This window comes from Meriones unguiculatus, chromosome 15, assembly GCF_030254825.1.
Source record: "Meriones unguiculatus strain TT.TT164.6M chromosome 15, Bangor_MerUng_6.1, whole genome shotgun sequence".
Lineage (NCBI taxonomy): Eukaryota > Metazoa > Chordata > Mammalia > Rodentia > Muridae > Meriones > Meriones unguiculatus.
In genome coordinates this window covers 14521407-14549281 of record NC_083362.1, presented here as the reverse complement: position 1 = coordinate 14549281, position 27875 = coordinate 14521407, and the positions used below count along the sequence as shown (strand labels likewise).

The 27875-nt window shown below is 41.6% G+C and overlaps 1 protein-coding gene across 9 annotated transcripts in view; it reads right to left on the bottom strand.

The window, feature by feature from the left end:
- Positions 1-27875, bottom strand: part of Ptprm (protein tyrosine phosphatase receptor type M) — a 674808-nt gene that overhangs the window by 146801 nt on the left and 500132 nt on the right. For all 9 annotated transcript variants that reach the window (XM_060368219.1, XM_060368222.1, XM_060368224.1 and 6 more), the window contains one exon: positions 116-267. In XM_060368219.1, the coding sequence (XP_060224202.1) occupies positions 116-267 (152 nt within the window). The remainder of the gene's footprint in view (positions 1-115; positions 268-27875) is intronic.

Sequence of the window (27875 nt, the reverse complement as noted above, 5' to 3'; positions counted from 1 at the left end):
GCAGTTCTGTGTGAGAACACTCTAAGAGGATTTGGGTTTTAATCTCACAGGGCTACTGGAACCCGACCAGGCTGACAGACACTTTGAGTAAAAGCCACACAATGCAAACACTTACATCTCCCGTTAAGGTTGTGCGTGTCCATGAATGAGAAGGCCTCATCGCAGTTCGTGCCTTGCTCGGCATAGCTCTTGTCCATAGAATTCACCATCACTGTCATCTCCTGCCGGGTGCTGCTCATCGTCTCCTTCCTCTTCTTGGCCAGTTTCCTTGGGACAAAGGGTTCAGTTATGAAGACGTGCATGTGGAGTAACTTGTACCAAATCAATCATCCGTTCTTGCATTGATTTGTGGGCCTTACGTACAGGAGGTACCCTGCCAGGCTGCACACACAGAGGGGAAACATCCAGTGCCTCTCCCAACAACAACAGCAATAACAACCCCCCAAACCACGGGGCACTTTTCATACAACAAACTAACTCAAAATAACCAACGATTCTTGGGTGGTTCTGTCCTCATCTGTTGACTGATAAGTTCCTAGAGTTATTAGCTTCTTAACTAAATACATGCCTGAGACACAGCGTCAAGGAGCAGATTCTAATAAATATTTGCCAGGCACAACTGAACTACAGGCTCTCAATCTATGACAGGGTTACACCCCAGGAAACTGCAAATTTATATGTTGAAATTATGTTGCCCATAGCTGGGCTAGTTTCTAGCAGGGATACCTTCTCCCCATTCCTTCCCTCAGCAGAAGGAAATGCAGAGATCCAGGCCTTTGGGTCCTACTCACTAACCATAAGACACTCATTTAAAGTGACAGCTACCTATATGAAAAGCCCTAAAATCACCAATGGAAAATGACGTAAAGCACACATCTGCAGGTCTGATCAGCACAGATTATGTACCCAAGACAGACAAGGATGGAATCCAAAATGCTTTAGAGAGAGAGAGAGAAAAAAAGATACAGTGAAAAGGCATGAAAAGACCATACTATTATCAGTCCCATCCTAGTGTAGAACAGTCTCTCCTAGAAATCGCTCATGAACAAGACCAGAACAGTAGCACAATCACAGACATGCTAACTTTGAATAATTTTCCTTGGGGTTCCAACCCATAGTCAAACAACTGCAGGCAACCAATAATGGCTAGGAGGAGAATCAGCCTCTCCCAGGGATGAACCCTCTGTCCAATGCAGCGTACTCAGTCAGCCCTAAGGCATATACACACAACAGAAATGAATGCAGCAGGTTGAATTTATATATTTGCACATATACACACATGATAAAAACCATAACAATCAAAGAAAAAGGCCAACAACCTAAGAGTGAGGCAGCGTGAGGGGAACTGGAGGGAGGAAGGAGAGAGGGAAAGTGATATAATTATGTTTCAGTATATTTTTCAAAACATATAAAACACTTTTGAAAAGAAGGGAAAAAGAAGATGAAGTATTCACATGCACCTGTCACTGTTTGAAAGAGAAAATGACAGCTATTTCCAGTAAATCATCATGACACTGACTGACCTAAGACACGGCAGAATTGAAAATGAGCCATATAATCCTAACCACACCCGTGTCAGGTGATTGCTAATGCAATGGAGGGTTCTGGAACAGGAGACCATATGGATAATCTTTATTATCATTTCTAAATGATGCATAATCCAAATGCTTTCTTGCCTGTAGTTGTAATCATCTTTTAATTCCATACTTTGAAGAAAGAACAGCTCCAAGATTAACTTGCCCTTTTAATTGCTAAACATTGGTGGGACAAAAGATTTATTTAAGACAGATGAGTGAAAATGACATTACAGTGTCTATGGAAGGAAGAAGTGATGAGCACAGTTAGAGGTCGGGAAGTATGACCTCTCTGGGCACTGGACCCTCTCTTTCTTTTTTTTTTTATTATAATTTTATTTTTTTTTATCAGTTACATTTTATTAACTCTGTATCCCAGCTGTATCCCTCTCCCTCATTCCCTCCCACTCCCACCCTCCCTCCCTCATCTCCACCGTGCCCCTTTCCAAGTCCACCGATAGGGGGGGACCTCCGCCCCATTCATCTGATCCTGTTTTATCAGGTATCTTCAGGACTGGCTGCAAAGTCCTCCTCTGTGGCCTAACAGGACTGCTCCTTCCTTGGGGGTGGGGAGACCAAAGAGCCAGTCATTGAGTTCCTGTTAGAAATAGTCCTTGTTCCCCTTACTATGGGAAACCAATTGGTTACTGAGCTACCACAGGCTACATCTGAGCAGAGGTTCTAGGTTATCTCCATACATAGTTCTTGGTTGAATATCAGTCTCAGAAAAGACCCTGTGCCCAGATATATTTGGACCCTTTCTTTCTATGTGCAGACTTGGATCCAACCCCTTCCCAGACAGCTGTGCTGCGTGGGAGCCAGCATTGGGGCTCCCTGTTGTTCTCAGGTGCTCTGGGCAGAAGCCACTATAACCCCATTTAATTGCTGCTCTCCCCCAAACACCAGTTCCTAGATCTCCCCTAGAGCCCTGAAGTGGAGGACTGCGAAATGGAGCTCTACAACTCAGACAGATTGCTCACTTGGGGTGTGAATTTCTTTGATTTACTTTGGACTTATTTATGCAGATGAATGCTTCAACATTCCCCTTTACTTCAACAGTCAACTTTTTCAGACGCCCCTCTACTTCTGCTTGTCTGAATTCTCTAAAAAGAGGACAGGACAGCAGGTCATGGGAAGCTCTTGCATTGTTGCTGGCAGGGTGGGGGATGGGGGCAGGTGGGAGGCATGTGGCCCTAACAAAGGCTAGGCTTGTACTAGATATGACACTTCCCTTTCTAATTCTTTATCTGTATGAATTAGCTTCGGAGCACCACAGTAAACATTTCATTACTGATCATTCAGTACAGATGAACCTTTGTAAAGATTCATAGGTAGATGCTCAAATTGAATGGAGGTCGAATCAGAAACCCACAATTTGATGCTGGTACCTAGTGGATAAATAGTCTGTGCCCATGAGCCTTTTCCAAAACCAGCTAGCTCTCAATGTCATCAGCTAGCCTCCCTTCACTGATTCTATGCTTTAGCTGCATTTTCAATGGCCAACCCAAGCATCTTGTGCCAGGCAGGTAACTATGAAGAAAGCCAGGGTCAGAGGACTGAAGACAAAGAGGGAAGCTGGCTTGGCTCTATCAGTGGATGGCTGAGGGAGATCAGTCACCACAAGTTTCAGAAGCTCAAATGAGCTCCAGGTTTCTACTGCTTCAATGAAACACTCTGACCAAAAATCACGCTGGGAAAGACAGAGTTTATTTGGCTTACACTTCCACATCTCTGTAGATCATTGAAAGAAATCAGGATGGAAACTCATACTGGGCAGGAACCTGGAGGCAGGAACTAATATAGAGACCTTGGAGGAATTCTGTGCTTTCTTACAGAACCCAGGACCACAGCCCAGGTGTGCCCCACCCACAATAGGCTGGGCCCTCCCCCGTCAATCACTGTTTAAGAAAATGGCTTCCAGTTGGATCTAGCTTATGGAGGCACTTTCTCAACTGCGGTTCTCTCCCTTTAGATAACTCTAGCTTGGGTTGACATAAAACTAGCCAGCGCAGTGAATAATTAAAATTTTAAAATAACACACTGGCCCCACCAAAAAGCACACTGGTTGCCATTGGTGCCCTCCACAAGAAGTAACAGCAGTGTTAGGCTGGAGAGGGGTTGGAACTCCTCCACAACAGGTCAGCACCCTGCACATCGCTACATCCTTTGATCCTGGCAACTGAGGCAGATTTAGTTTTAATTCTTAGCTTGTAAATGAGAGAACTGAGTTTCAGGGAAGCTACTCACTCCTATGGCAGAACTGACCAAGGACCCAGAAACTCTCAGACTCCAAACAATGCACCTGGCTCTAAACGATGTTACCAAATGGCTTTTAGGCATGGATACTGTATCACCCCAAATGTCAGCACCATGTGCTGAAAAGTCAGAGAAAGAACCAGTGAGAGTACCGCAGAATGAGTGTGAATGGGATAGATAACTACCCAGGTTAACAGTGCATCTATTCAAAGTAGGGTTCCCAGTGATGGGAGACATGGATTGAAGTTGGGGTCTTCGATTTGTTCTTACAGGTGGCGCAAAAGCTTCTGTCAGCACTCACAAATGGTGGAGAAAGTTTAAATTTAGAACTGACGTTAACTCATTAGTGGAAAACTTGGACTCTCTCTGATTCTGTGTATCTGTCTTTCTGTCTGTCTTTCTCGCCCTGTGCTGCAGATCTGTGATTTTTAAAATTAAAAATTAAAAAAAAAAACACAAGAAAAGAAACTTTCTGAACTTAATATATTTTATGGAGGGAAACATCTTAACTAAAAAATTATTTTCTTTCTACTCTTATCTAAAGATGAACAAATTCATTTTTCATTATAATGTTTAGAGAATGATTTGTCTGAAATATTGTAATTGCTAATCTCCAAACACGTGCTTTGTGAATCTCAAAGGTCCTTAGTAATTAAAAGAAGAAAGAAAGGTTCCTATCAATATCTATAAATAGATGATTTTTAAAGTCTTATGAGTGTCCAGGCAGCAGGAAGGAGTTTCATGTCACCATACTCTCCAAACAACAACCAAAGCAGGACAGATGCAAATAAGCTCTTAGATCTATGGGAGGGCTGAGGACAGGGAAACCACTGTCCCCTAAGCCAGCATGACATGGAACTCACAACTTAAAGGAGGGAAAGTACATGTGCAAAAATCCCTGTAAAACTAAGTCAATAAATTTAACTAAATTACATTTAATTGATAAAGGTATACATTGTGGTAAACAAATACCTGGGGTTAAAGTGTGGACAGAGCCTAGGAGAGTGCAATTCTTACATCATGAGGGGTTGGAAAAGAGAGATGAACAGAAGAAATATTTGAAGCACTAATAGCTAAGTATTTCCTATAGCTAAGGGTAGATAGCAATGTTCACTTCGATGAAATCCAGGGAACACCAGCACAAAGGGGGGCAGGGGTAAGCCAGACACATCTGCGACTCAGCCGTCCCATTCCAATAACACAAGAGAAAATGAAGCAAAATAACCTTAAAAGAAGCCGACGAAGGCAAGCATGCTTTCCAACAGGAACAACAAAATGAGAGTGGCATCAAATTTCTCTGAAACAGCTCAGAAAACGGCAGAGTTGGGTGAAATAATCCGAGCAGCGAAGAGAACTCCACCAACCTAAAATACTGGACTCCATAAAGTTATCCTTTAGAGATGGGGAAATAAACCTTGACAGACACATGAAAGCTGTGGGATTTGTTGCTAGCAATCTCTCCTTACAGAAAACATTAAAAGTTCTTTGGGGGTCTTGGTCTACCACTGGGACCTGTCCACGCAAGAAACAGTTTAATAGTACCAGTAGGAAACTTACCATGTGTACAAAGAACCAGATATATTAACATTAAGGAATGAAGAAAGATACACCAAGCCAAAATCAATCAACAGAAAATCAAAGTGAGCTGTGTTAGATACAACATAACACTTGAAAGAAAGGCAAGTCACGTGGATTAGAGTAGGGGTAGCATTATGTTAAAATGAAAAGGTCCACTCTCCAAACAGACTTAAAATCTCATGCTATGTTTTCAACCATAAAGCTTATGTACAAGTCAAAGAGTGGTCAGCTACGAGGGAAAACAGATGACCCATTCATATAGTTGAAGGCTTACATCATCCTGTTCGCAGTAAAAAGATCAAGTATGCAGAAAATCATGGAGGATATCCTTCAGTTCAACAGTACAACCAAAATGGCTGGATTTAGCTGACAGCACTGTTAGAATATTTCATACAGCAACTGTAGAACATTCTCAAACCTACAGGTCCTATTCACAGATGGAGAATATATCTGGGTCTGTAAAACACACCTCAGAATTTTTTTTCTAAAGGAAAGAAAATACACAATGCATGTTCTCAAATGAAAGTGGGATGAACCTAAAATTCAACAACAGAAAGATGGCTGAAAGTTTCCAAAGATTGGAAGATAAAGATCACGTGGTAAAGGCTTCATCTCCATCATGGCACCACGGGAAGGGAGAAACCTCTAAGTGGGCCTTGTGAGTCATCGTAGGTCACTGGAGGCCACCCGCTGAGGAGACTGTGAGATGGTCCCTTCTCTCCCTTTGTCTCCCAAGTACCACGAGGTGGATGGCTTTGCTCCACGAAAATGTCCAACTGTAATGTGCCACCTCACCCGAGGTGAGGCACCAGAGCAATGAGCCCACCTGACCGATGGACTAAAATAAACATGAGAAACTGAGCCTAAATGAAAGTAAGCTTTTTCCATGTTGATTTTTCTTAGGTGGCTTGTCACACTACAGGAACACTGAATGGTAACACACCATTCAAAATCCTAAATCCTAAAGATTGTAGGACTGATTGGGAGGAAAAAATAAAGGGAAGAAAAAATGGCCATGGCTCTGAAAGGGCAGACAGGGATGATGGTGAGAGAGGAGAGGAACGTGTAAGGTACGAGTAAGGTACGTGTAAGGGCAGTTGTCATAATCCAGGCTCACCACACATAAGGGAACAGGATACAAGAAGAGAAGGAAAGAGTCCTGGCATATTACCATCCACATGACAGGTATGAATCACCACCAATAGAGAAACCCAGTGAAGAACGAACTTGTTTGGAAAAGTCCTCTGAAAGAGTTGGGGGACAAATGGTGGCCACTCCAGAGAACAAAGCAGGAGGAAAACAGCCATGGCTCCTCCTCCGTTTCCTCTCTGCAGCTGTGCTGGGTGCTCCGTGGCACAGAAGGACATTGCCACAGGTCTGGGGGGCTTAGAGGGACAGAGCTCCGTCATGCTGCTGTCCAGCTGCCGCTCAGCATGAAGGGATGTTTCACCAATGAGCCCCTCTCAAGATGAACCCTGACACAAAAGGAGCGGCTAGAAAAGACCCATCAGCCTGTCCTGGACCTCAATCCATGGAAAGGGCATGGTCACTTTAAAGCAATCTTTCAATTAAATACTACAGGGGAGGCAAAATTTACAGAAATGGAAATCACATACAGACAGAAGACTAAAAGGACAAATGGCTTTCTAGTCCTGGCTTGTATAATTATGTGTGTGCTTTGACTTAATTAAAAGCTGGGGTAGAAGCTGGAACCAAGAAGTATTTAATTTTTCTCACAGTAGGGATGAGAGCTATTGGTTGGGTCCAGCTGAATAAACCCAAATGAATAAGGAACTGTCACCTTAAGGACAGATCTGTTCAAAGTACCACATCCACGTTGCTTTCAAAGTTAAAATTCTAAGGAATAAAACCCATACTGGTCTGATAACTAATTATTTCAACTCAATTAGCTCTACAACACCTGACAGAAACACAAATGAAAATAATTATTACAAAAGCTGTGAATTCAGAAAAAGCTACGTCATTTCTTAATGCTTTAACCAGCCCAGCAAAGACACTGCTCTCATTAAGTCTACTGCATAGAGGAAAAGAAACCCCTGAGACTCCACCATGGTAAACTGACACGGCAGGATAACTTTCAACATGTGAGGTCATATCCACTTGCAGAGACACGCTCCTCTCTAAAACCATCATAGGCATCACAGCTAGCCACACTGGCTGCTTCAGTCTGGACACACTTAAACGCAGGCTACCTTTTGTCTAAGAGAGTTTCTGGCTCTACCTGGGTAGGAACATCTGTCTGTCCCCACTGACTGCAGTACACTGAAGTCTACCCAGGCTCTCTCTCCCGCACACAGTGAAGTGCAGAGTCCTCACTCCCTACCCAGAAGCCTTTGGTTTTCACTGACTTGACAAACAAGAATCTATGCTGAAGAGTCGTTCTGTTTCCAGACAAGCCAGAGGTTTTTGGGGTTTTTGTTTGTTTGTTTGTTTGTTTTTATATCTGTTTTGGTTTTCTGCCTTATTTTTCTCTTGCCCATGGGTTGAGACAAAGTAACAGGCTGAAGAATCCCCCAAATGAGATGCATTACTTCAGCAACATGTCGTAATATTCATGCAACTGGAGGATGTCATGTGAGGTGATCAAAATGACACCAGAAACATAAACAGCATGTGTTCTCACTCACACATGAGAGCTGAGAAAGTAATCTGAGAGGCAGGGCAGTAGCTACCTGAGGCAGGGCAGGGTGACAGGGAGTGGGGTGGGGGAAGGCAGGTTAGTGGGTAGAGAGCGCATCAGGAGAGGGTGCTTATAGAACAGGGAGGGTAGCTGTGACTGACAACAAATAATTGGAAATTCAAAAGAGTAGAAAAGATTTTAATGTTCCTAACACAAAAGAATAACAAATGGCTAGAGTGATGAATATCTCAGTTACTCTGATCTGATTATTTCATACAATATACATATATTGAAATGTCAGAGTTTTTTCCTATAGTCCCTTTCAGCTTTTCCTTCTAGCCCAATGATTCTTAACCTGTGGGTCACAACCACTTTGGGTGCCAAATGACCCTTTCACAGGGGTCACCTAAGACCATCAGAAAACACAGGTGTTTACATTACAATTCATTACAGTAGCAACTTTATAGTTATGAAGCAGCAATGAAAATAATTATGGTTGTAGGGGTTCACTACAACATGAGGAACTATATTAATGGGTCTCAGCATTAAGAAGGTTGAAGAATGGATATAGAAATTGTGGTACAGCAACACAATGGAATATTACTCAGCAATGAAAAACAAGGAAATCATGAAATTTGCAGGTAAATGATAGGAACTGGAAAGGATCATCCTGAGTGAGCTATCCCAGAAGCAGAAAGACACACACAGTATATACTCATTCATATAGACAATAATATAGGATAAACCTACTAAAATCTGTACACCTAAAGAAACTAATCTAGAGGGAGGACTCTGGCTAAAATGCTCAATCCCCATCCCAAAAGGCAAAGAACATGGACATCAGAAGAAGAAAACAGGAAACAAGTTAGGAGCCTCCCACAGAAGGCCTCTGAAAGGCTCTGCCCTGCAGACTATCAAAGCAGATAGATATTGAGACTTATGGCCAAACTTTGGGCAGAATGGAGAGAATCTTATGAAAGAAGTGGGAAATAGTAAGATCTGGAGAGGACAGGAGCTCCACAAGGAGAGCAACAGAACCAGAAAATTTGAGCACAGGGGTCTTTCCTGAGACTCATACTCCAACCAAGGACCATTCATGGATATAACCTAGAATCCCTGCACAGATGTAGCCCATGGCAGTTCAGTGTCCAAGTGGGTTCCATAGTAATGGGAACAGGGACTGCCTCTGACATGAACTGATTGACCTGCTCTTTGATCACCTCCTGCTGAGTAGGGGGGGGAGCATCCTTACCAGGCCACAGAGGATGACAATGCAGCCACTCCTGATGAGATCTGATAGACTAGGAAGGAAGAAAAAGAAACCTTCCCCTACCAGGGGATTTGAGGAGGGGCATGTATGGAGAAGGGGGAGGGAGGGATTGGGAGGGGAGGAGGGAGGGAACTAGAGGGGGGGATACAAAATGAATAAAGTGTAATTAAAAATAAAATTAAATTAAAATTTAAAAAAGAAGGTTGAAACCACTGCTCTAGCCCATCTCCACTCCTTTGTGAAACCTGAAAGATCTACAGGACCAGTTTCTAGCAGGAACCCCACCTTGGTGGCCTCCCAAAGTTTGGAATTGGTTTCTCTGCAGCTACCACACTTGGCTAGGATCCAGAGTGGATAATGGCAAACAAAGAAATGAATGCCTGTCCAACAAAGATAAGACCAGTTATCCACATCAAGACACATTTTAAATATGACACAGGCAGATCAACAGATCCCAGAATAAAAACTCAAACTCAGGACAATATGCCTCATCTAGAAGCCATCATCTTTACTGTAGGAGGTTCTGAAAAATGTAGTCTACCTGAAGCTCCAAACAAGGGTATCACAACAACAATTATGAAAATGTTGAAGGGACTTAAGGAGGATATGAATAAATGTCTCAATGAACATCATGAAAATGCAAATTGTGAAAGCGAAATAACAAAAACTATTTAAAGACGTGAAGGTAGAATTTAACAAAAGAAATAGAATCTCTAACGAAAACCCAGAATGAAATAAAACTGAGAATGGAAAACTCAGGATAGCAAACAAAAATTTAGAGGCAAACCTCATTAACAGAATATAAGATATAGAAGAGAGAATCTCAGGTCTTGAAGGCAAGGTAGAAGAAATGAATGGCTCAGTCAAAGAAAATGTTATATCTACAACCATCCAGAAAACCTGGGACACCATGTAAACACCAAATCTATGAATAATATGAGTATTATTATATTATTATTATTATTATATTATATAATATTATTATATTATTATTATAATATGAGTAGAGAAAGGAGAAGACACCCATGTCAAAGGCACAGAAAATAATTTTTAATTAAATCATAAAGGAAAATTTCCCCAGCCTAAAGATAAAGGTGCTTATTAAAGTACAAGACAAATGCAGAACACCAAATAGATAAGACAAAAAAAGAAATTACCCATAAAACATAATAATTAAAATGAAAGAAACAGAAAAGGCTATTAAAAGTTGCACAGGAAAAAGAGAAAGTCAAATGTAAGGCAAGCCCATTACAGTAACATCTGATTTTTAGTGGAGACCTTGAAAACCGGAAGGGTCTGGAAAGATGCTCTAGATACTCTGAGAGACCATAGATACCAGCCCAGACTATTATACCCAGCAATATTATCAATAATAATAGACAGAGAAAGAAAACATTCCATGATAAAAACAAATTTAAGTAATTTTTATATACCAATCCAGTTGTATGGAAGGTACTAGAAGAAAAACTTCTGTCTGAAAGAGGCTAACAAAACCAAAGAGGACACAAGAAATAAATAATTCCAGAACAATAAATCAAAAAAGGGAAAAAAAATTCATTACACAACAACAAAATAACAGGAACCAACAAGCACTGCTCTCAAAGGTCTCGATTTTCCCAATAAAAAGACAAGGACTAATAGATTTGATTGAGAAATAGGATCCATCTTTCTGGTGGAAAGAAGAATGTGGAAGAAGAATAGGAAAGATTGTAAGAGCCAGAGATGATGCGTGACTCAAATAATACTGTCTTGTAGACACAACAGGACTGAGACAGCATCCATAGGTTCAAGGCAGGCAAGATCCTATCTCCCAAAGGAGTAAAGCACACAGAGTCCCAACTGTAACCCCAAAGCTACTTGCTACTGATACCTTCTGGCAAAGGGAAAAATCAGTTTTCTACAGTGCAGTGTCATTGGTTATATCAAGAAACTCTAGGGCAAGCCTCGTGGCCAGGAGAACCTGGCCAACACAAAATAAACTCTCTTCTTCTTCTCCTCCACCACCTCCTCCTCCTCCTCCTCCTCCTCCTCCTCCTCCTCCTCCTCCTCCTCCTCCTCCTCCTCCTCCTCCTTCTTCTTTTTTGGTGGGGTCTATGTTTCATTTTGCATTCTTTGGGCATGTTTTGTCTTATTTTTAATTTTTTGTTGATTTTTGTTTTCTTGAAAGAAAAAAAAGCACTAAGTTGTGTGTGTGTATGTGTGTGTGTGTGTGTGTGTAGTAATAGATCTCAGAGTAGTTGAGAGGGAAAATATGATAAAAACACTGTATGAAAAAAAATCCTCACATAAAAAAGTAAAAAAGAAATTTTACATATTTTTTCAGAAATATGTATATTGTATACTAGTTAAAATTAGAGATTATTAAGAAAAACAACAAAAACAGAAACAAACAAACAAACAAAAAAACACTAGGCTGACACGGCTAATGGAATCAAGCAGACAGACGGGCAGCATCTTTCTATCCTGCCACAGGGGGAGGGAGCCAATTTTACTGTCACTTGAGGCTAATCTTTTTGTTTGGTAAATAGATCATGAAGTGCTTCCTCAGATCATGAAGTGAGGGTGTTTGTGAAGGAGCAAATACTGGGCAGAAGCCAAGAGGTGTGTGGATGCCTGAGTCCGGTGTGAGCGTTTCTTGGGACCTGTGCTTTTATATATGACCATGTCTGTTTATGCTAGAGAGGCTCAAACTGAACCATCCTCTGCAAATACAGTAAAATTGGTCTTTCTCAAACTTACAAGGTGAAATATTCACAGAAGACTGGCTTTCTATTAAAACCAAGTTGAAATTGCATATATTATAATTCATTATCGCTTCTAACTCAAAACGCAGATGCAGTGGATGACTCTGAGATGACAGTCGCTGCCATTACAATTAAAAGGGAACCATGATTTGTCAGGCTACTGCAATGGTATTTATGTCTCTCAAGTCAGGCTGACTCGGAAGAATGTCCCTATAGGCTCATCTATTGTCATGCTTAGTTCCTAGTTGAGGAAACATTTGGAAGGATTAGGAGGCGTGGCCTTGTTGAAGGAAGTGTGCTGCTGGGGTCGGGCTTTGAGGTCTCAAAAGCTCATATCAGGGCCAGTGTCTCTGCCTGCTCCGTGTGGATCAGGACATAGAACTCTCTACTGCTCCAGTCCCTAGGCCTATCTGCTTCTCATTACTATGATCTGAAGCTGAAAGCAAGCTCCTGATCAAATGCTTTCTTTCATAAGAGTTGATCACGGTGTCTCTTCACAGTAACAGAACACTAAGTAAGACAAAGAGTAAAAATAGTTCCAATAAACCTCACATAGTAAATAACTATTTTTGGAAGTTATAAAGTTAACAACGGAGCCTGCTGTTTTCCTAGATAAGTACCTCAAATTTTCTAACATGGCCTTTTTAGTTGGCTAAAAGTTGTTTTGACTCACCTCTGAGTTTCAAAGCTATCTTTGATTAGTCGCCATTGCTTTTCTATAGTTTGGAAGCCACTGTTGTTTCCTTTGCTGTGTTTACTGCTTCCTAGATCAGTGTTCTAGTTAGCACTAACACCGCCTGGTGTGCCCCGAGTGCCTTAAATGGGTGTGTGACTTTACCATGTTGTTCTATTGACATGTCCATGAAGAACTGGTGACTGCTTTAATGTATAGAGGAGGGCCCAGTCCATTGAGAAAGACACAATTTCCTTGGCAGTTGGCCCTGTTCCATAAAAGAAAGCTAACCAAACATGAGTAACAGAGAGAGCCAGGAGCAGTCTTGCCTCCTGCTTCCTGTTCCTGCCCTGACCTCTCCCGAAGGTAGACTGTGACCTGGAAGTATAAACCAAATAAATCCTTTCCTTCCCAATTTGCTTTTAGTCATGGTGCTTGTCCCAGCAACAGAATGGGATGACAATCACCAGTATCTGGCATGTGTCACGTATACAGCATGTAAGTGTTTGCTCCTACACTTGTGACTGCCCAACTTATCACACCTTATTTCCTGTTCATGAAAGCCATATCATGAGCATGACAGTGAGGACATCACGCTAGGCATATGGGGGATACTTGGTGTTGAGCAGTGAGTGCAGGCTCCTGCTCAGGAATCGTGAGTGACTACACATCACTTACCTAAATCCCATGACCACAGCCTTTTCAGTGGCTAAAAGAATTTGGTAGCTGAACACATGTAATTATTTCACAGACACAGACGTTTGGTCTTTGATTCTTTTGTGAGTCTAAAAGCATCTCCCCCAAATTTCATGAACTGGAAACTTAATTCCCAAATTCATGTGTTAATGGTTTGGGAAGTAGAGATACTGGGGAGTTAGTTAGGATTAGGTGAGGTCACAACACCCATGATGACATCAGGTGCTTTGTAAGAAAAAAGGGGGAGGGAGATCTTGTCAGTAAGCAAGATGCCCTTCACCTTGCCATGATGTAATAAGAAGGAGCTAGTAGATCAAATACTGGACTTAGGTGAGAAATAAATTTACCTCCTTTATAAACTGCCTATTTTTGGAACTTGGGTAATCCTGTAGAAGAGGGGGAAGGAGGATTGTAGGAGCCAGAGAGGTCGAGGAGACCACAAGAAAACCCACAGAATCAACTACCAGGGCTCATAAGGCTTTACAGAGACTGAACAAACAGCCAGGGAGTCTGCCTGGGTCTGAATTAGGCCTTGTCCATATATATTTCAGTTGTGTGTCTTAGATCTTCTTGTGGCATTCATAACAGTGGGAGAAGGAGCTGTCTCTGACTCTTTTGCCTACTCTTGGGACCCTTTCCTTCCTACTGGGTTGCCTCATCCAGCCTTACATGAAGGGAAGTGCCCAGTCTTATTGCAGCTTGATATGTCATGTTTGGTTGATATCCATGGGAGGCTTGTCCTTTTCTGAAGGGAAACAGGGGTGGAGTGGATGGGGGGAAGGGAGAGTTGGGAGGGGGCTGGGAAGGGGGGGAACTGTGGTCGGGATGTAATCAAGAAGAACAAATAAAATAAAAAGCAAACTGTCTATTTTGTGGTGCTGTAGCAGTAGAAAATGGATGAAAATACAATAAGGTGGAATTAAAATCACGGATTTCTTTTTGTCATACTTGGGCTTCAATAACATCCATTTAACAACCTTGGAGGAGAGCCTTTGGGCCGAGCCTGAGATTCATTCTAACATCCCTCAGTTGGGGGCACCTTCCGCAAGCTGTCTTTCTCACTAAAACAGTACCTTGTGAGTCCCATACACACCCTTATGCCCTCTTGAGTGCATCGGCTCTGCATGGACCAAGTCAGAGCTCCTGGTCTCTAACAGTTTGACTCGGCTCGAGGTTTCCCGTCCTGAGCTACAGTAGGAACGACAGCTGAACACAGTTTGACCTTCAAGGCTCACCTGCACATACATCCCACCTGCCTAAAACATCTTCCATTTGGGAGCTTCTTACAGCTCACACAAGCACCCAAATGTAATTTTCAAAAGCAGTTGAAGATTTTTTTAATTAAATTTTTATTTTTTAATATTAATTACAGTTCATTTACTTTGTATCCCAGCTGTAGCCCCCTCCCTCATTCTTTCCCAGTCCTACTCTCCCTCCCTCATCTCCTCCCTGCCCCTCTCTAAGTCCAGTGATAGGGATTCTTAAACACACACACACACACACACACACACACACACACACACACACAAAGTCAGCCATAAAAATAATAGATGCACTATCTGTCATCCTTAGTAATATTTTGTTTAGCTTTATACCTCACATCAGGGCAATATGAGTCCAGAGGGACCGGGACCAGCCATGCCGCAAGAAATATGAAACTGGTATGATCCACAGTAGAGCGAAAGTGGGAATAGAGTGACATTAGCAAGAGCAGTCCTGTGCATTCGGCTCAGGCTGCCCAATTCCACACGTGCACATTATCTGGAAGTTTAATGATTTCAAAAATGTCACTCTGCAGAAAAACTAAACTGGAATACTGTTGATCCTCTAGCAGACTATAAATACAAGTGAGAGAGTGGGGATTTAATGCATGTCACACTGGAGTAGTAACCCCACTTCCCCTGATGTTTATGAAGCCTGGGAAGGCCTCTGCCTAATAAAAACCAGGGCAAGTCATCGGAGTCAACACACAGAAAAACGGAGCTCAATAAAATTGCACAGTACAGATCTTAATTTAAGGACTGACATTTTAAAATCCAGGATATCCATTGGATACACAGAACTAATTTCATAAACAGATAGGTAGAAAAATGTAAAGAGTGGAGAATATGCTCAAGGTATAGTATATTCTTGTATTAAAATTTTAATAAAAAATGTTAAAAAAGATTTGTATTCTAAATGTAAAAGTATAGTTTCTGGTTAGCTGATGTAAACACGAACATACAACCTGTTTAATGTTCCTAGTAAGAGAGGCACTGCGTTTAACCTTCATCACCGAGAGAACGGCCTCTGGAAGATGCCCATCTCCTAATCTTGGAGCCTGTATATTATATGGTTACAAGAATGGAGGCTGTTAGAACTACACTGTTGGTAAAGTTAGAGCAGGATGGGGCCTTCTTCCTAAACCACCCTGCCAATACTTCAGGAGCATAACAGCATCAGGTAAGGGGGACAGGGTGAACAAGGCCCCAAATGCATGCTTGCTGCTTTAAGGAAGGGACAGGAACCACAGGCCCAGGAAAGTGGGTGGCCTCTAGAAAGGACTGACAAGGAAATGGATTCACTCACCTCCACTGTTTCCAGAAAGGAGTACCACCCTCTGACCTCCAAGATTGTAAGGTAATTGTGTTTTAAGCCATTATCTTTGTACTAACACAACACTGCAGCCATAGTAATGGATGCAGTGGCATATTACTGGCACTGTAATTTTTTTTAATGTATAATTTATTGGCATGCCTATGCCTACTACACCATCCCTAGATCTGAGGTCTCCCAACACAGACCTTCCCTCCTCCCCTGGCCTTCCTTTCCCTACTCCCCTGTTCTCCTTTCTCCCCTCTCTCTAAGTCATAGAAAGTCTTCATTGGGTTTTTTTTTTAATGCTAAACAACAGTAAATTTGTTGTTTTAAAAAAATCACCCCTTGAAAAAATATTAAAAACATAGCTTACAATTTTTTTACCTCTGACTATGAAAATATAAGTTCTTCTTTATCACAAGTGTTTGATCCCAGTCAGATAAATAGGCTTGAGGTTGAATGAAAGACCAGGATTAAAAAGCAGTGGAGACTGACTCCAGCCTTCATATTGGTGTTTTTGTAGAGCACATGCATCTACATGCATGCACATGTGCACACACACATATTTACAAGTATATACAGAACACGCAGATATACACACACTACACAATAATCATAATTTTTCATTGACTTGCATATACCTGATTATATGTGAGATTGAAAAACTTGTCAAATATTATATATATGTATTCTATATTATCTTACATTACAAAAGCATTTCTATTATGACATTGTCTATTTATATTTTAATTCACTTTTCTATTGATATTCATATTTTATTAATATTCATGTTTTCTTATTAAGATTCATATTCACATATTCTTTATATTTAGGCCATTAGAACTTTGAAATATAGTCATATAAGTTTGCCTAACTTAAAGCTCCACTCAAACCTTCTTCTTAGTGTCTTTCGTATGCAGAAGTTTATAATCTTGAAGTATTTACATTTATTATGTCTCATGGTTTCTGCAGTCTTAGATCTCACAGCCTTTTTCTTCTTAGTGAGCAAATGAAAGAGGAAGAGTTGAGCCCTGGCCTGTCAGATAATGGCAGGTAGATGAAGAGAAACAGGGTAAAAAATGGTAAAGGTAGTTGACATTGACTTAGAAACCATGACTGGTTGATGAATGGTTACTCTTTACAGCCATATTGTACTTTCTAATCACTTTTAGTATAAGAAACCAGGGGTTCTTCAAGGAATGGATGGCTCCGATTAAGGGCAGATGAAGCTCACAATGAACTGAGGAGTCTTTTGGCCTAGAGCTTCTCAGACTTTAAGAATGATGTCAGAATCTAACATGGACAACTTGAAGGGGCTCCTGTTAGCCAACAATGGGATGCTCTGTCCATTCAAACACTAATTACACATGACAAATGCCATACATTGAAATTCCCAAGTTCATAATGAAGTCATCAGAAATAAAGCTACGGGGCCCAGACTCGTTGTGAAATGAAAACAAGGAGGATTATTTTCAACACCAATCTTTGAGTTTTCCACATGGTTGCATCCCAGAGCAACCAAGTGGCTGAGCCAAGAACAGCACTTATTAAAGACAGAAAAAATGACAACACTAAGATGTCACATTTTGAAACTGCTAATAAAACAGTGGACCAGGTAATCGTCATTGGTGGCTTAACCTCAGTAAGTCAAAGGCTAATGTGGAACTTCCTAACAGACAGACTAGGTTTACAAAACCAGAACTTGCTAGCCATTCTCAGCAGCATGTGGGGACTTTCTTCAAACCCAAACAAGCCGTCAGAACCCAGTGAGCACCAGGTCTGAGCTCCAGTTCACAGAAAATACACAGATGATACCAAAGGGACGTGCTAAATGGCACGAAAAGACTACACCAGCCAAGTTCACAACATGGGGGAATTTTGCATCTTGCATGGTTCATTTAACAAACAAATATGCTAGGAATGGGCCATATTATCTTATGTTGCAAACAAGGACTCATGTGTGAAAGGGTGAAGATTTTTCCTGTGTTACATATACATCACATATAAGAGCCAAACAGAACTCTAGATCTTAATTGTTTCCTTTTTTTTTTTTTTTTTCCTAGTATATTCTGGACAAGATCTATGGCTTGGCAAGCTCACAGTAACATCAATTTCATTGGAGTTTCAATGGAGCTGGTAGAGAAATGGAAATGCATGAACCATGTGAAGCTGTGGAGACCATTCCAAACAGATACCTCAAAGAGCAACTCTAAGGCTTAGGTTTTGCAAATAGAGAATAGCTTTAATTTTAATAGATTATTTCATCCTGAATAATCCCCTTTCTTGTCAATTATCTTTTTCCTTTTCTTGTGATTAGAATAACAGCATTTAATAAGCAAAACTGAGCCCACCAAACAGATGATAGCTGTAGGATTCTCAGAAGTATAACATATAGACACAAAAGACATTTCCTGAAATGTATGGCAGACTTTCAAATGATATTTCTCTAACTAACTCATTAGCATTTTAGAAACGTTAGGTTCATCATTAAAAAAGCCATCTGCTTATCTGTGAGATGCCTGCAAACAGGGCTGGCAGTACCCAGAAGTGGGTACAGCAGGCATCATGCTTCTCTCCCTTCTGAAGCACAGGGCAGGGCTCCAAACTCCTGACCTCAAACCTGAGTCATGTAGGACACTTTGCATCTGAGCACTAAGAGAGGACAAACAGCAGGTGATGGCATTTGAAAACTTTCCATAACAGGATATGTATATGGAAATATATATTTGTATATATTCATTAGAATGTATTATAAATATTTTATAATGCATTTATATATTTATAACACACACCAAGAGAAGATTAAAGGTTTTGCTGAATTTCTAAAACACCTGCTCCCTTTTACAGTAAAAGCGTAACAACAGACATACACTGGCACTCAACCTGAAACACAGCCCTGTAATTGTGTGTGAACACAGAAGAGCCTATAGAGTGTTGTTTCTCAACCTGTGGGTCACGACCCTCTTGGGGTTGAATGACCCTTTCACCGGGGTCACCTGAGGCCATTGGAAAAACACAGATATTTACATTACATTTCTTTAACAGTAGCAAAATTACAGTTACAAAGTAGCAATGAAAATTTTACAGCTGGGATCACTACAACTAAGGGGTTACACTATTAGAGTGGTTGAGAAGATGGAGGGGGTGAACTCTCCTCACTATTGACTGGAGAAGTTTGGGAGGCAACATGGCTGAGCAGTGGGGACAGTGTGCTGTGTGTTCTCAACATGCCAAGGAGGGTACTTAGACCTCAGTCTTCCCATGACTCAGCAACAAAACTAGTCATTTGGAAAGTAGCTGTAGTATTGGAGTCTGGTTGAGAGGAAGCTGCAGAGTTGAAAACCCTTTAACTTTTCAAGGCCACTGACTTGCTAATGTTAATGTTACTATTTCTGTTTTGACAAGATGTAGAAACTAGCTTATAATTATTATCAGATGGCTATACCATTCGGCATTTATTCAGAATTTACTGGGCCCATTTCATGCATATCTTACTCTCTATCCTTGATTCTTCCTCGCTGGTTGGTTCTACACGGGGAAGGTCCACACAGTGGCTGTCACAACCTGCACTGGGAATATCAGGCCTAAACTTCCTGGACATTATAAAATAGTTCTCCAGGCTAGTTTTATGCTAGCTTGATACAAGCTGGGTCATCAGTGAGGAGGGAGCCTCAGTTGAGAAAATGAGTCCAGGCAAGCCCATCTTAATTAGCGGTTGATGGAGGAGGGCCCAGCCCATTGTGGGTGATGCTATCCCTGAGCTGAAGGTCATGGGTTCTGTAAGAAAGCAGACTGAGCAAGCCAAGATAAGAAAGCCAGGAGGCAGCACTCCTCCACGGCCTCTGCATCAGCTCCTGCCTCCAGGTTCCTGCCCTGCTCTGAGTTGCTGACCTGACTTCTTTCAGTGACAGACTGTGATGTGGAAGTGTAAGCCAAATAAACTCTCCCCAACTTGTTGTTGGTCATTCTGTTTCACCAGAGCAAAAGTAGTAACCCTAGCTAAGACAATGGTAAAGGATAAATAAATCCCTTTATGCTGTGTGTATGTGTAAGCATGCATATATGTGTACATGTGTGTGCATGCAAGTGTGTGTTCATATAAAAGCAGGAGTGTTTCACTGCTTTGAGTTACATTAACAAAAAAAAACTCTGATAGCTTGTATCACATAATAATAATAATCTGTGTGCATAAGAAAAACAATTTAGTTTGCAAATTGAAGGCCAAAATTCAGAACATTTTTTTTTTTGGTCTTACGCTGCATTTCCTAATTGATTCCATCCCTTCCAACTCTCTCTGTGTCTTTAATAATTTCATAGGGAATATTGCTGCTCTGATAATATCCTAATGATCACACCACATCATGTTTTCTTCCTGCTCTGCAAGGTGAGCAAGAAAATAATGGAGTTTGTGCAAATGTTGAGACCAGCCCAAAGTGACTTTCAAGTGCTAGGAGGCCCCCTCTGAGGTCAGAGCACCACAGAGCCCACCACAGACTGCTTTTCCAGAGAGGAAGGCCTGGATATGATCATGTAGGAAGGGTTTTTAATCTCTTAAATGTTCAAGCAAGCAAGACTCTCTAGTTTCCTTCAAGTTCAGGTTCTGAAACAGCAGCCACAGCAGCCCAAAGTGGATCTGTTTTTTTGGTGGTGGACAGCATGGAATGTAGAGTTCCCCTGGAAACCCCACCCACAACCCCAGGCTACAGGCCGCTCCCCTTCTCCCTTTAAACTTCTCACAACGCTGACAGCCATTCCTAAAGCTTCACACACATCACCAGCAAAATGGGAGGCAGGGAAAAATGAGAGCCGAGTGCTCTTCACTCTACTGAGCACCACGCCAGCCTTTCCAAGGGCTTTGCCAATCCCACAGATGGGCAAGAGTTAATCTGCTGTTTATTCAAACCACCCACAGAAGTTAATAGACAGTTATAAACTAATTGAGTGCATCTGCGGCCTTGTCTCCTCATCCATCTTGCTTATTCTGCTCAACTCCCTCAGTCTTCCATGAGGCACAGTGTTCCCGCTGCTCAGAACCCGTGTTTGCTGCAGGAAAGGGGCCGGAACCACGGGAAGTTAATAGTTTAACCGTTCCTCTAAATTTGTTTGACAAAACTGACATTTGGAGCATTATGTCAAGTTGTCAGTAATCTGCAATTTACCCCTGGGCGTGCAGCGGATGCTCGTTTTATTTACCTCTTATAGTTAAAAGCGTAATTAATATTCTGCTCTGTAACAAAGATTAGAGATTTGACAAACATTGTAATTTAAATTCTCCATTATAGCAAACATTAAAATCAAACATCTTCCACACGCCCCATTGCATAGAGGACACGTGTAGCTGTAATTTAACTTTTTAGTTTTTAATACCACAAACTAATTTCTGCTGTCAGTTTAATGAGCTGGAAAACACAAATCTTGCTGCTCAGTGTGGGCATGGACCGGGGGAGATGATCTGAAGACAGGACAGACAAGCACCATCTTTCAAAACATATTCTAGATAGATCCCATTATGTGTGGAAGCCATGTGGTACCAGGAATTTCTGAAATAATTTTATAGGTTAAAGAGTAAGGGCAAAACAAAAACATTTAAAAGCAAAGAAATTACTCTGCTAGTCTCTGAAGTAAATGTATAGACATATAAGTGCTTCGTAGAAATACGGGACAAAGTAGAAGAAGGGAAAGGCCCACTACATGCTGGGACTCAGTGATGCCCAACACGGCCCTTATTACCTACCCAATGAGGAAGCCCTTCCCAGGTGTTAATGGTGGCCAGCCAGGATGGAAACATTACCACTATTTTAATGCATGCTAGTCTGCACCCAGCTTCATACATTTTCTGTGACTGATTACAATTATTGTTATGCAGCATACCTCCAGGCAGCTAAAATGGCTCATTAAACCAGGAAGCTGCCTGGGAATTATCAGTAATGTAACAAATTTGTATACTCTGAATTTGATGTCTTTAGGAAGCGCGTAGGTGGGATCTTTGTGTTGACGTCCCCTCCTGCAACAGAGCTGGGTGTGTGGAGGGAGAAGAGTAGCCTGGATCTCAAATCTGCTCTGGCTCCCCTGCTCTTCCTCCCAATATGCAGAAACCTGCCGACTTGCCAACTTCTGCATGAGACTTCATTAGTCACTGCCAAGTTCAATCTGCTTCAGTTATTTTACATTCAGATCCCAGGAGGAAGTGGGCTCTCTCTTGCAATTTCAGGCTAAGCCAAAGATAAGCTGGTTCACTTTACACCAGGACACGCTGGCACATCCCAACTTAGCCTCCTATCTATCAACAATGATGAGTCTGTATAGAAATATTATTGACCTTGTCACAGCGTGAAAAGTATATATGTATATATAATATATACTTCATAAGGTAGATTATGCACCAAAAGTCAAATGCTTGACATAACATCATTTGCAAATCAGTACAGTTCTGGAGGAAAGTAGATAAATTTCTTTTCATTCAGTGTAATCAAGAACTCTGACCCTGTGGTCTCCAAGCACCCTTCTCTGCCCCGCTGGAGACAGAGCTGATCATTCCTGATGAACTTTGACAGTAAACTAGTAATAGCATTTCAAGTGAAATTCCTTTCTCCTAGGGGAGCTCTGTCTAGGGAAACCAGTGATTTCCCAGAAAATGCCGGCCATGCCCCAAGAACAGAGCATGGCTCAGCAGTGACATGTAAAGCGGTCCAGAACATACAAAAGTGAAACATAGCAGGTATTTAAAAAAAAACAAACAGACAGGCAAACAGAGTTCTGGAAAAGAGTAATCAAACAAGAGGTTTGAACTTTCAGGGAACCAATACAAACCAGGAACAACAACTTAGAAATCAAAACAAATATATTATCAGAGAGATCACAGTGACTCTGACAACAAACATCGAAGAGAAGGAAATCAACAGAACGAGCTGTCCTTCCAGGATCAATGTCATCAATGGCTTCTTTAGCATGTTTGAGAAGTTACCGCTATCCTCTGACAATGCAACAGCCTGTGGCAGTAGAATTGATTAGTGATATCTAAACAGGATGACGTAGTTTCTTTTCAACCCCAGTTGTTCTGTTTAGTCTAAACATTGGTGCACATAAATTTCTATTTCCATATAATAAAGTCCTTGGAAGAATTTTCACTATGGAAGGTACAGATAAAAGAAAATTCTGGAGATGATGGGGAGGAAGAAGGGAATGAAGAAAAGGTGGAGTTATAGATAGATGTAGTCGGAGGCTGGGGTAAAGTTAGAGACAGAGAGAGGTAGAGATAGAGGTAGAGATAGAGACAGGGATAGAGTTAGGGGTAGAGATAGAGACATGTATTGACCCATATCAATTTGTCTGTCTATCTATCTATCTATCTATCTATCTATCTATCTATCTATCTATCATCTATCAATCTATTATTTATCATCTATCTATCTATTTATCTATCTATCCATCTATCCATCATCTATCACCTATGTACCCATCTATCTATCTATTGGTTGACTGACTGACAGGGCAACTGACAGACCTGGGTTAGAAAAAGAAAACCAATATAAAATGAAAGATTAATCGTGGATGGAAACGCCACCCTGTCCAGGAAGATTAAAATGGGGGGGAAAGCAGGCCAAGAGCTGCATCTCCCTGAGAAGGGTCCTCAGGAAGCTGTTTGCTTCAGTGGAAGGCACTGTTGGGAACTAGATGAATCCAAGGCTTTCTCAGAGGCTCTGATGAAAGGACAAAGGGAAGGTTAGTTCTGTGTTCTTGTTCAGGAGCAGGCTCGGCAATGTCCAGTCTGGGGGCAGGAACCAGTGCCTCAAAGGAATTAAGGAGCTTGTCGCTGAGAACCCAGCTGTCCCTCCTGCAGGGCTGCAGGTATCACTCCCCAGGAAGTGTCTGAGGTATACCATTTTCTTTTTGACATCACTGCCTGATTTAGCTCTCAACTGACCTTGGCCATTTTCCCCCTGCAGAGAGTATATATGATATCATATTTCTTAATAAACTTCCTTGGGATAAGTTCTCAGCTTATGTAAGACCTCCTGGTCCAAGCTTTTGCTTTTGTCTTCTTTATTTCTCAGAAAAATCCACCCACTCGGCACTTTGCCATTTGGACCATTATTCCTGTGATTTCTGGTCAAAATACCACAGACAAAGCTGGAGCCAAGGAGCATCAGTTACAGAGAGAAAGGCTGGGCTTTATAAAACAGTCTAAATCACTTAAAGTATTATTATTATTATTATTATTATTATTATTATTTAATCAAAGCATCCATGGGTATCTGCATCTCAGGGGCCTAGTTAAGAAGCATGAGGCAGACTTTGAGGAAAAACTGAACAAGGAAACCATGTATCCTACATCCAGAGGGGCTTTTTGGCCGAGTATATGACTGAGTGGCACGGATCACTGTTAGGGTTTCCAGGTCCCAGGAGTAAATCACTATACCAGCACCAGGCCACCTACGCACATAGGCTACCAGAAAGTCCAGGAAAGTTATTTGTCATTGTGGGCATAAAGGAGAATGACTTGCAGTGTGCCAAGGATTCACAAATAACATGAAATTTCTTAAGAGAAAACGCAAGTGTCTCTAAGAATCTGAGGGAATGACCTACCCTGAGAGACCTTTTGCTTTCTACAAATACAAGCTGATTTTAAACAAAACTGCTGAGGCCTAGCCTGATCAACTGCAGCTTTCCCTGAGGCCCTGGGGTATGGAGAGGGAAGCTAGCTCTTTATCAAAACCAGGAATATGTTTGACAGAGCTGCTAACAGACAGGGACCAGGGTCTTGTAGGGGTTGTGTCTTTAGATCCTGAGAACCCAATTTTTCCTACCCTTTGAGGCTATGTATTTCAGTCTTAAGGCCTCTGTGTGCTCAGTCCGTAATGCTCTTGAGATACCTGTGTTCCCTCGTGCAACACCATTTAACTTCCTGCTGTATGCTCAGTGTGTAACACTCTCGAGATTCCTGTGTTCTCCTTGGGCAATCCTGTTTAACCTCCTCCTGACTTGGTCCCATTGTATGATAGCTTCTGCTGACTCTGTCCCATTCTCCCATGGAAACAGAACACAAGATACTGTACTTCTCAATAAGCTGGCCCTACATGAGACATACATAGCCCGTGAAAGACCTCCTGATCCCACACTTTCTTATCTTCTGTCTTTTACTCTCTTTATTACCTGATCTCCTGGTCATCTCTCTCAGGACCCTGTCACTGAAAATGACCCACTGGTCAAGGTCAGGAAATAATAAAAATTTTATTATATTGGATACAACTTTGGTCAATATGTTTAGACAGTTTGTGGCCTGCTTATTTGGTGCATCATTCGCCCATGTTATGGAATGGAGACCTGTTTTTAAGGCAGCCCAGGCCACCTTTCGCTACTGTGTTTCAATCTTCTTCACTATGCATCTTCTTGTGGTGATTTTTTAGAAATCCATATCTGGAAGTTGAGTAGGTATTTTTTAAAGATCATGACATGTATGTATGTATGTATGTATATATGTATGTATGTATGTATGCAGGCATGCATGCTAGGGTTAATAATGCAGTCAAGCTGAGAGAAAATCTAGTTTGGTTATATGTAAAATTGTATTTAAATCATTAATGGGGATATTCTGAAAATGAAAACACTAAAACCTCAATTAAAAGAGGTTGGCTACCCAGAGGCTATTTAAGCTGTGGGCTGGCTTTCCCCAGGGTCAGATGATTGTTCAAGGTTCCTGAATAAACTGCATTGAAAAAAAATAAAACAAACAAACAAACAAACAAAAAAGAGTTTGGACACACAAACACACACAGACATACACAGAGACACATATACACAGACACAGACACAGACAAAGACACAACACACCACACCACACCATGCCATATAAAAATCCCACATCTATCAGTAAAGGAAACACAGATACTACAAAATGCAGAATTACAACCATGCAGTCTGCGCCCTTCTTTGCCATCACAGACAATAAACCTTAACAACAGTTTCATAAATGAATTTGTAAAACAGCCATTGTTTAGCTCTCCAAAGCTGCTGTTCAGAACTTAGGGTACAAGGTTATTGGTGCTTAATTTTGTCATCATTCCTTTCTAAATATAAGGGCAGACAAAAGCAGGTTCTTTCTCCTAGGAACTTTGGGGCATGGTCTAATGCAGTGACCTTAGTAAGACCAGCTTACCACAGCTGGGTAATGTTCAGGAGATGCTGAGCTGATGTCACTGCAGCCTGTCTCCCCCATCCTTCCACCCTCTGTGCCAAAGCCACTGTATACTCTATGTGGGTGGGGCCTGGGGTTGCCATTATGTGAGAATCCCAGGGGCTGTGGGCATCCTCTTACTCTTTATTCTTGGCCTGAACTGACAATGTGATACAGCTAATTCCATCACCAAGTGTAAGCAGTCCAAAAAAATGTAAACTTGACAAAAGTTAAATATCTTAATCTCAGAACTTTTCTAATGCTCTGACTCTGTCATTTGTGGAGCATCACAAGAATGCTGATGCAGAATAGATTATGTGATTTCTCTCTGCCAGAGGTCTGGCGGAGAATGTGCTCGGTTGCTATATTCCGCCTGGAATGTTGCTGCATTGATGTTAAGGTGAATCTTGTTTTTATATGGTGCACATGGGGTAATGGGGCACAGTGTGATGCATTCTTGATTTAGGGGTACAGTATGATGCTACCATAAACTGTGCCAATTACAGCAGGTGCACCTTGACATTTTGGCTTTTGTGTTTGCTTCTTTCTTATCTAGACTAATCTTACAGAAGATTTCCATCAGCAGAATCAGGTTATAAAGATAGCGATCGTTAACATGAGGTCTTCTCTGGTGGCATCCATGTTCTTAGAGTAGGTGAACTACCATTTGAATCAGTTCCTGGGGTGATTCTGGTACCTCACCCAGGCAGCAACAGCACTGGGCTATATCTGGATACTCTGAAGGCAGTGCCCTGAAGTCCAGCCATGAGGTTTCAAAACGTATCTCAGAAAAATCAGTGCACTGCTCTGGCTCCACAGCCTCCCTTCTGGAGCAAGTCCTTGTAGACCTGTCTATCTCAGAGCAACCTCTCCTGACAGCACCAGCTTCCGGGAACCACCTTCCTCTTTTCAGGTCAAACAGTAAGATACCAGCAGTTTTGTTAAGAAGTAGCAAAGCTTTCTGGGGCTATAGAGGGTGCTTTCACGGGCTACAGCTGATGCCACAGTTCAACAGATCGAGTCCCTCCATCTTTAATTTCTATATAAAGACTGCTTGTTTATAACACCTGAGGTTGGGACACTTTCTATCCTGGGGACATCTAGCGACTTGCTGGCTGTTCCAAAGACTGTTCCCTGACAACACTCTTGTGACACACTCCTGGCAGCCAACCAAGTTACTTTAGTTACAGTACAGACAGATCTTAGCACCAACCAAAAACAATTTAAAGTAGTCTGCATAATAGGCCAGCTGCATACCTTGCTCCATGGGCCTTTACAACTCTAAGTTGCCTTTTCCATGAGGGAGCACTTGCTTGGTTTCTTAACAAACCCGTGTCCCTGGCCTGTAAATCTATTTTGTTCTTTAGTCTGAACTGTTCTTGCATTTTCTATAACCTCCCTTATACTCACAGCCTACCCCATCCATAAGCGACAAGGTCATTTTTGAAGAATATAAAACATTTTGGGTGTCTTCTTTGCTTAAAGAACTCTAGTGGATTCTATGCTACTGAGCACACATCTTCATTGTGGCTTCCCATGGCACTGTGGTCTAGTCCTGGCGTACTTTTCTGACTTATCCCTATCTCGTTTCTGCTCATTTCCTGTGTTCTCGATGTTTCCTTTTATTACTCTTAATGACAACAAGCTTATTTCCTGCCTAATACCTCTATAATATATTATTCTCTGTCTCTG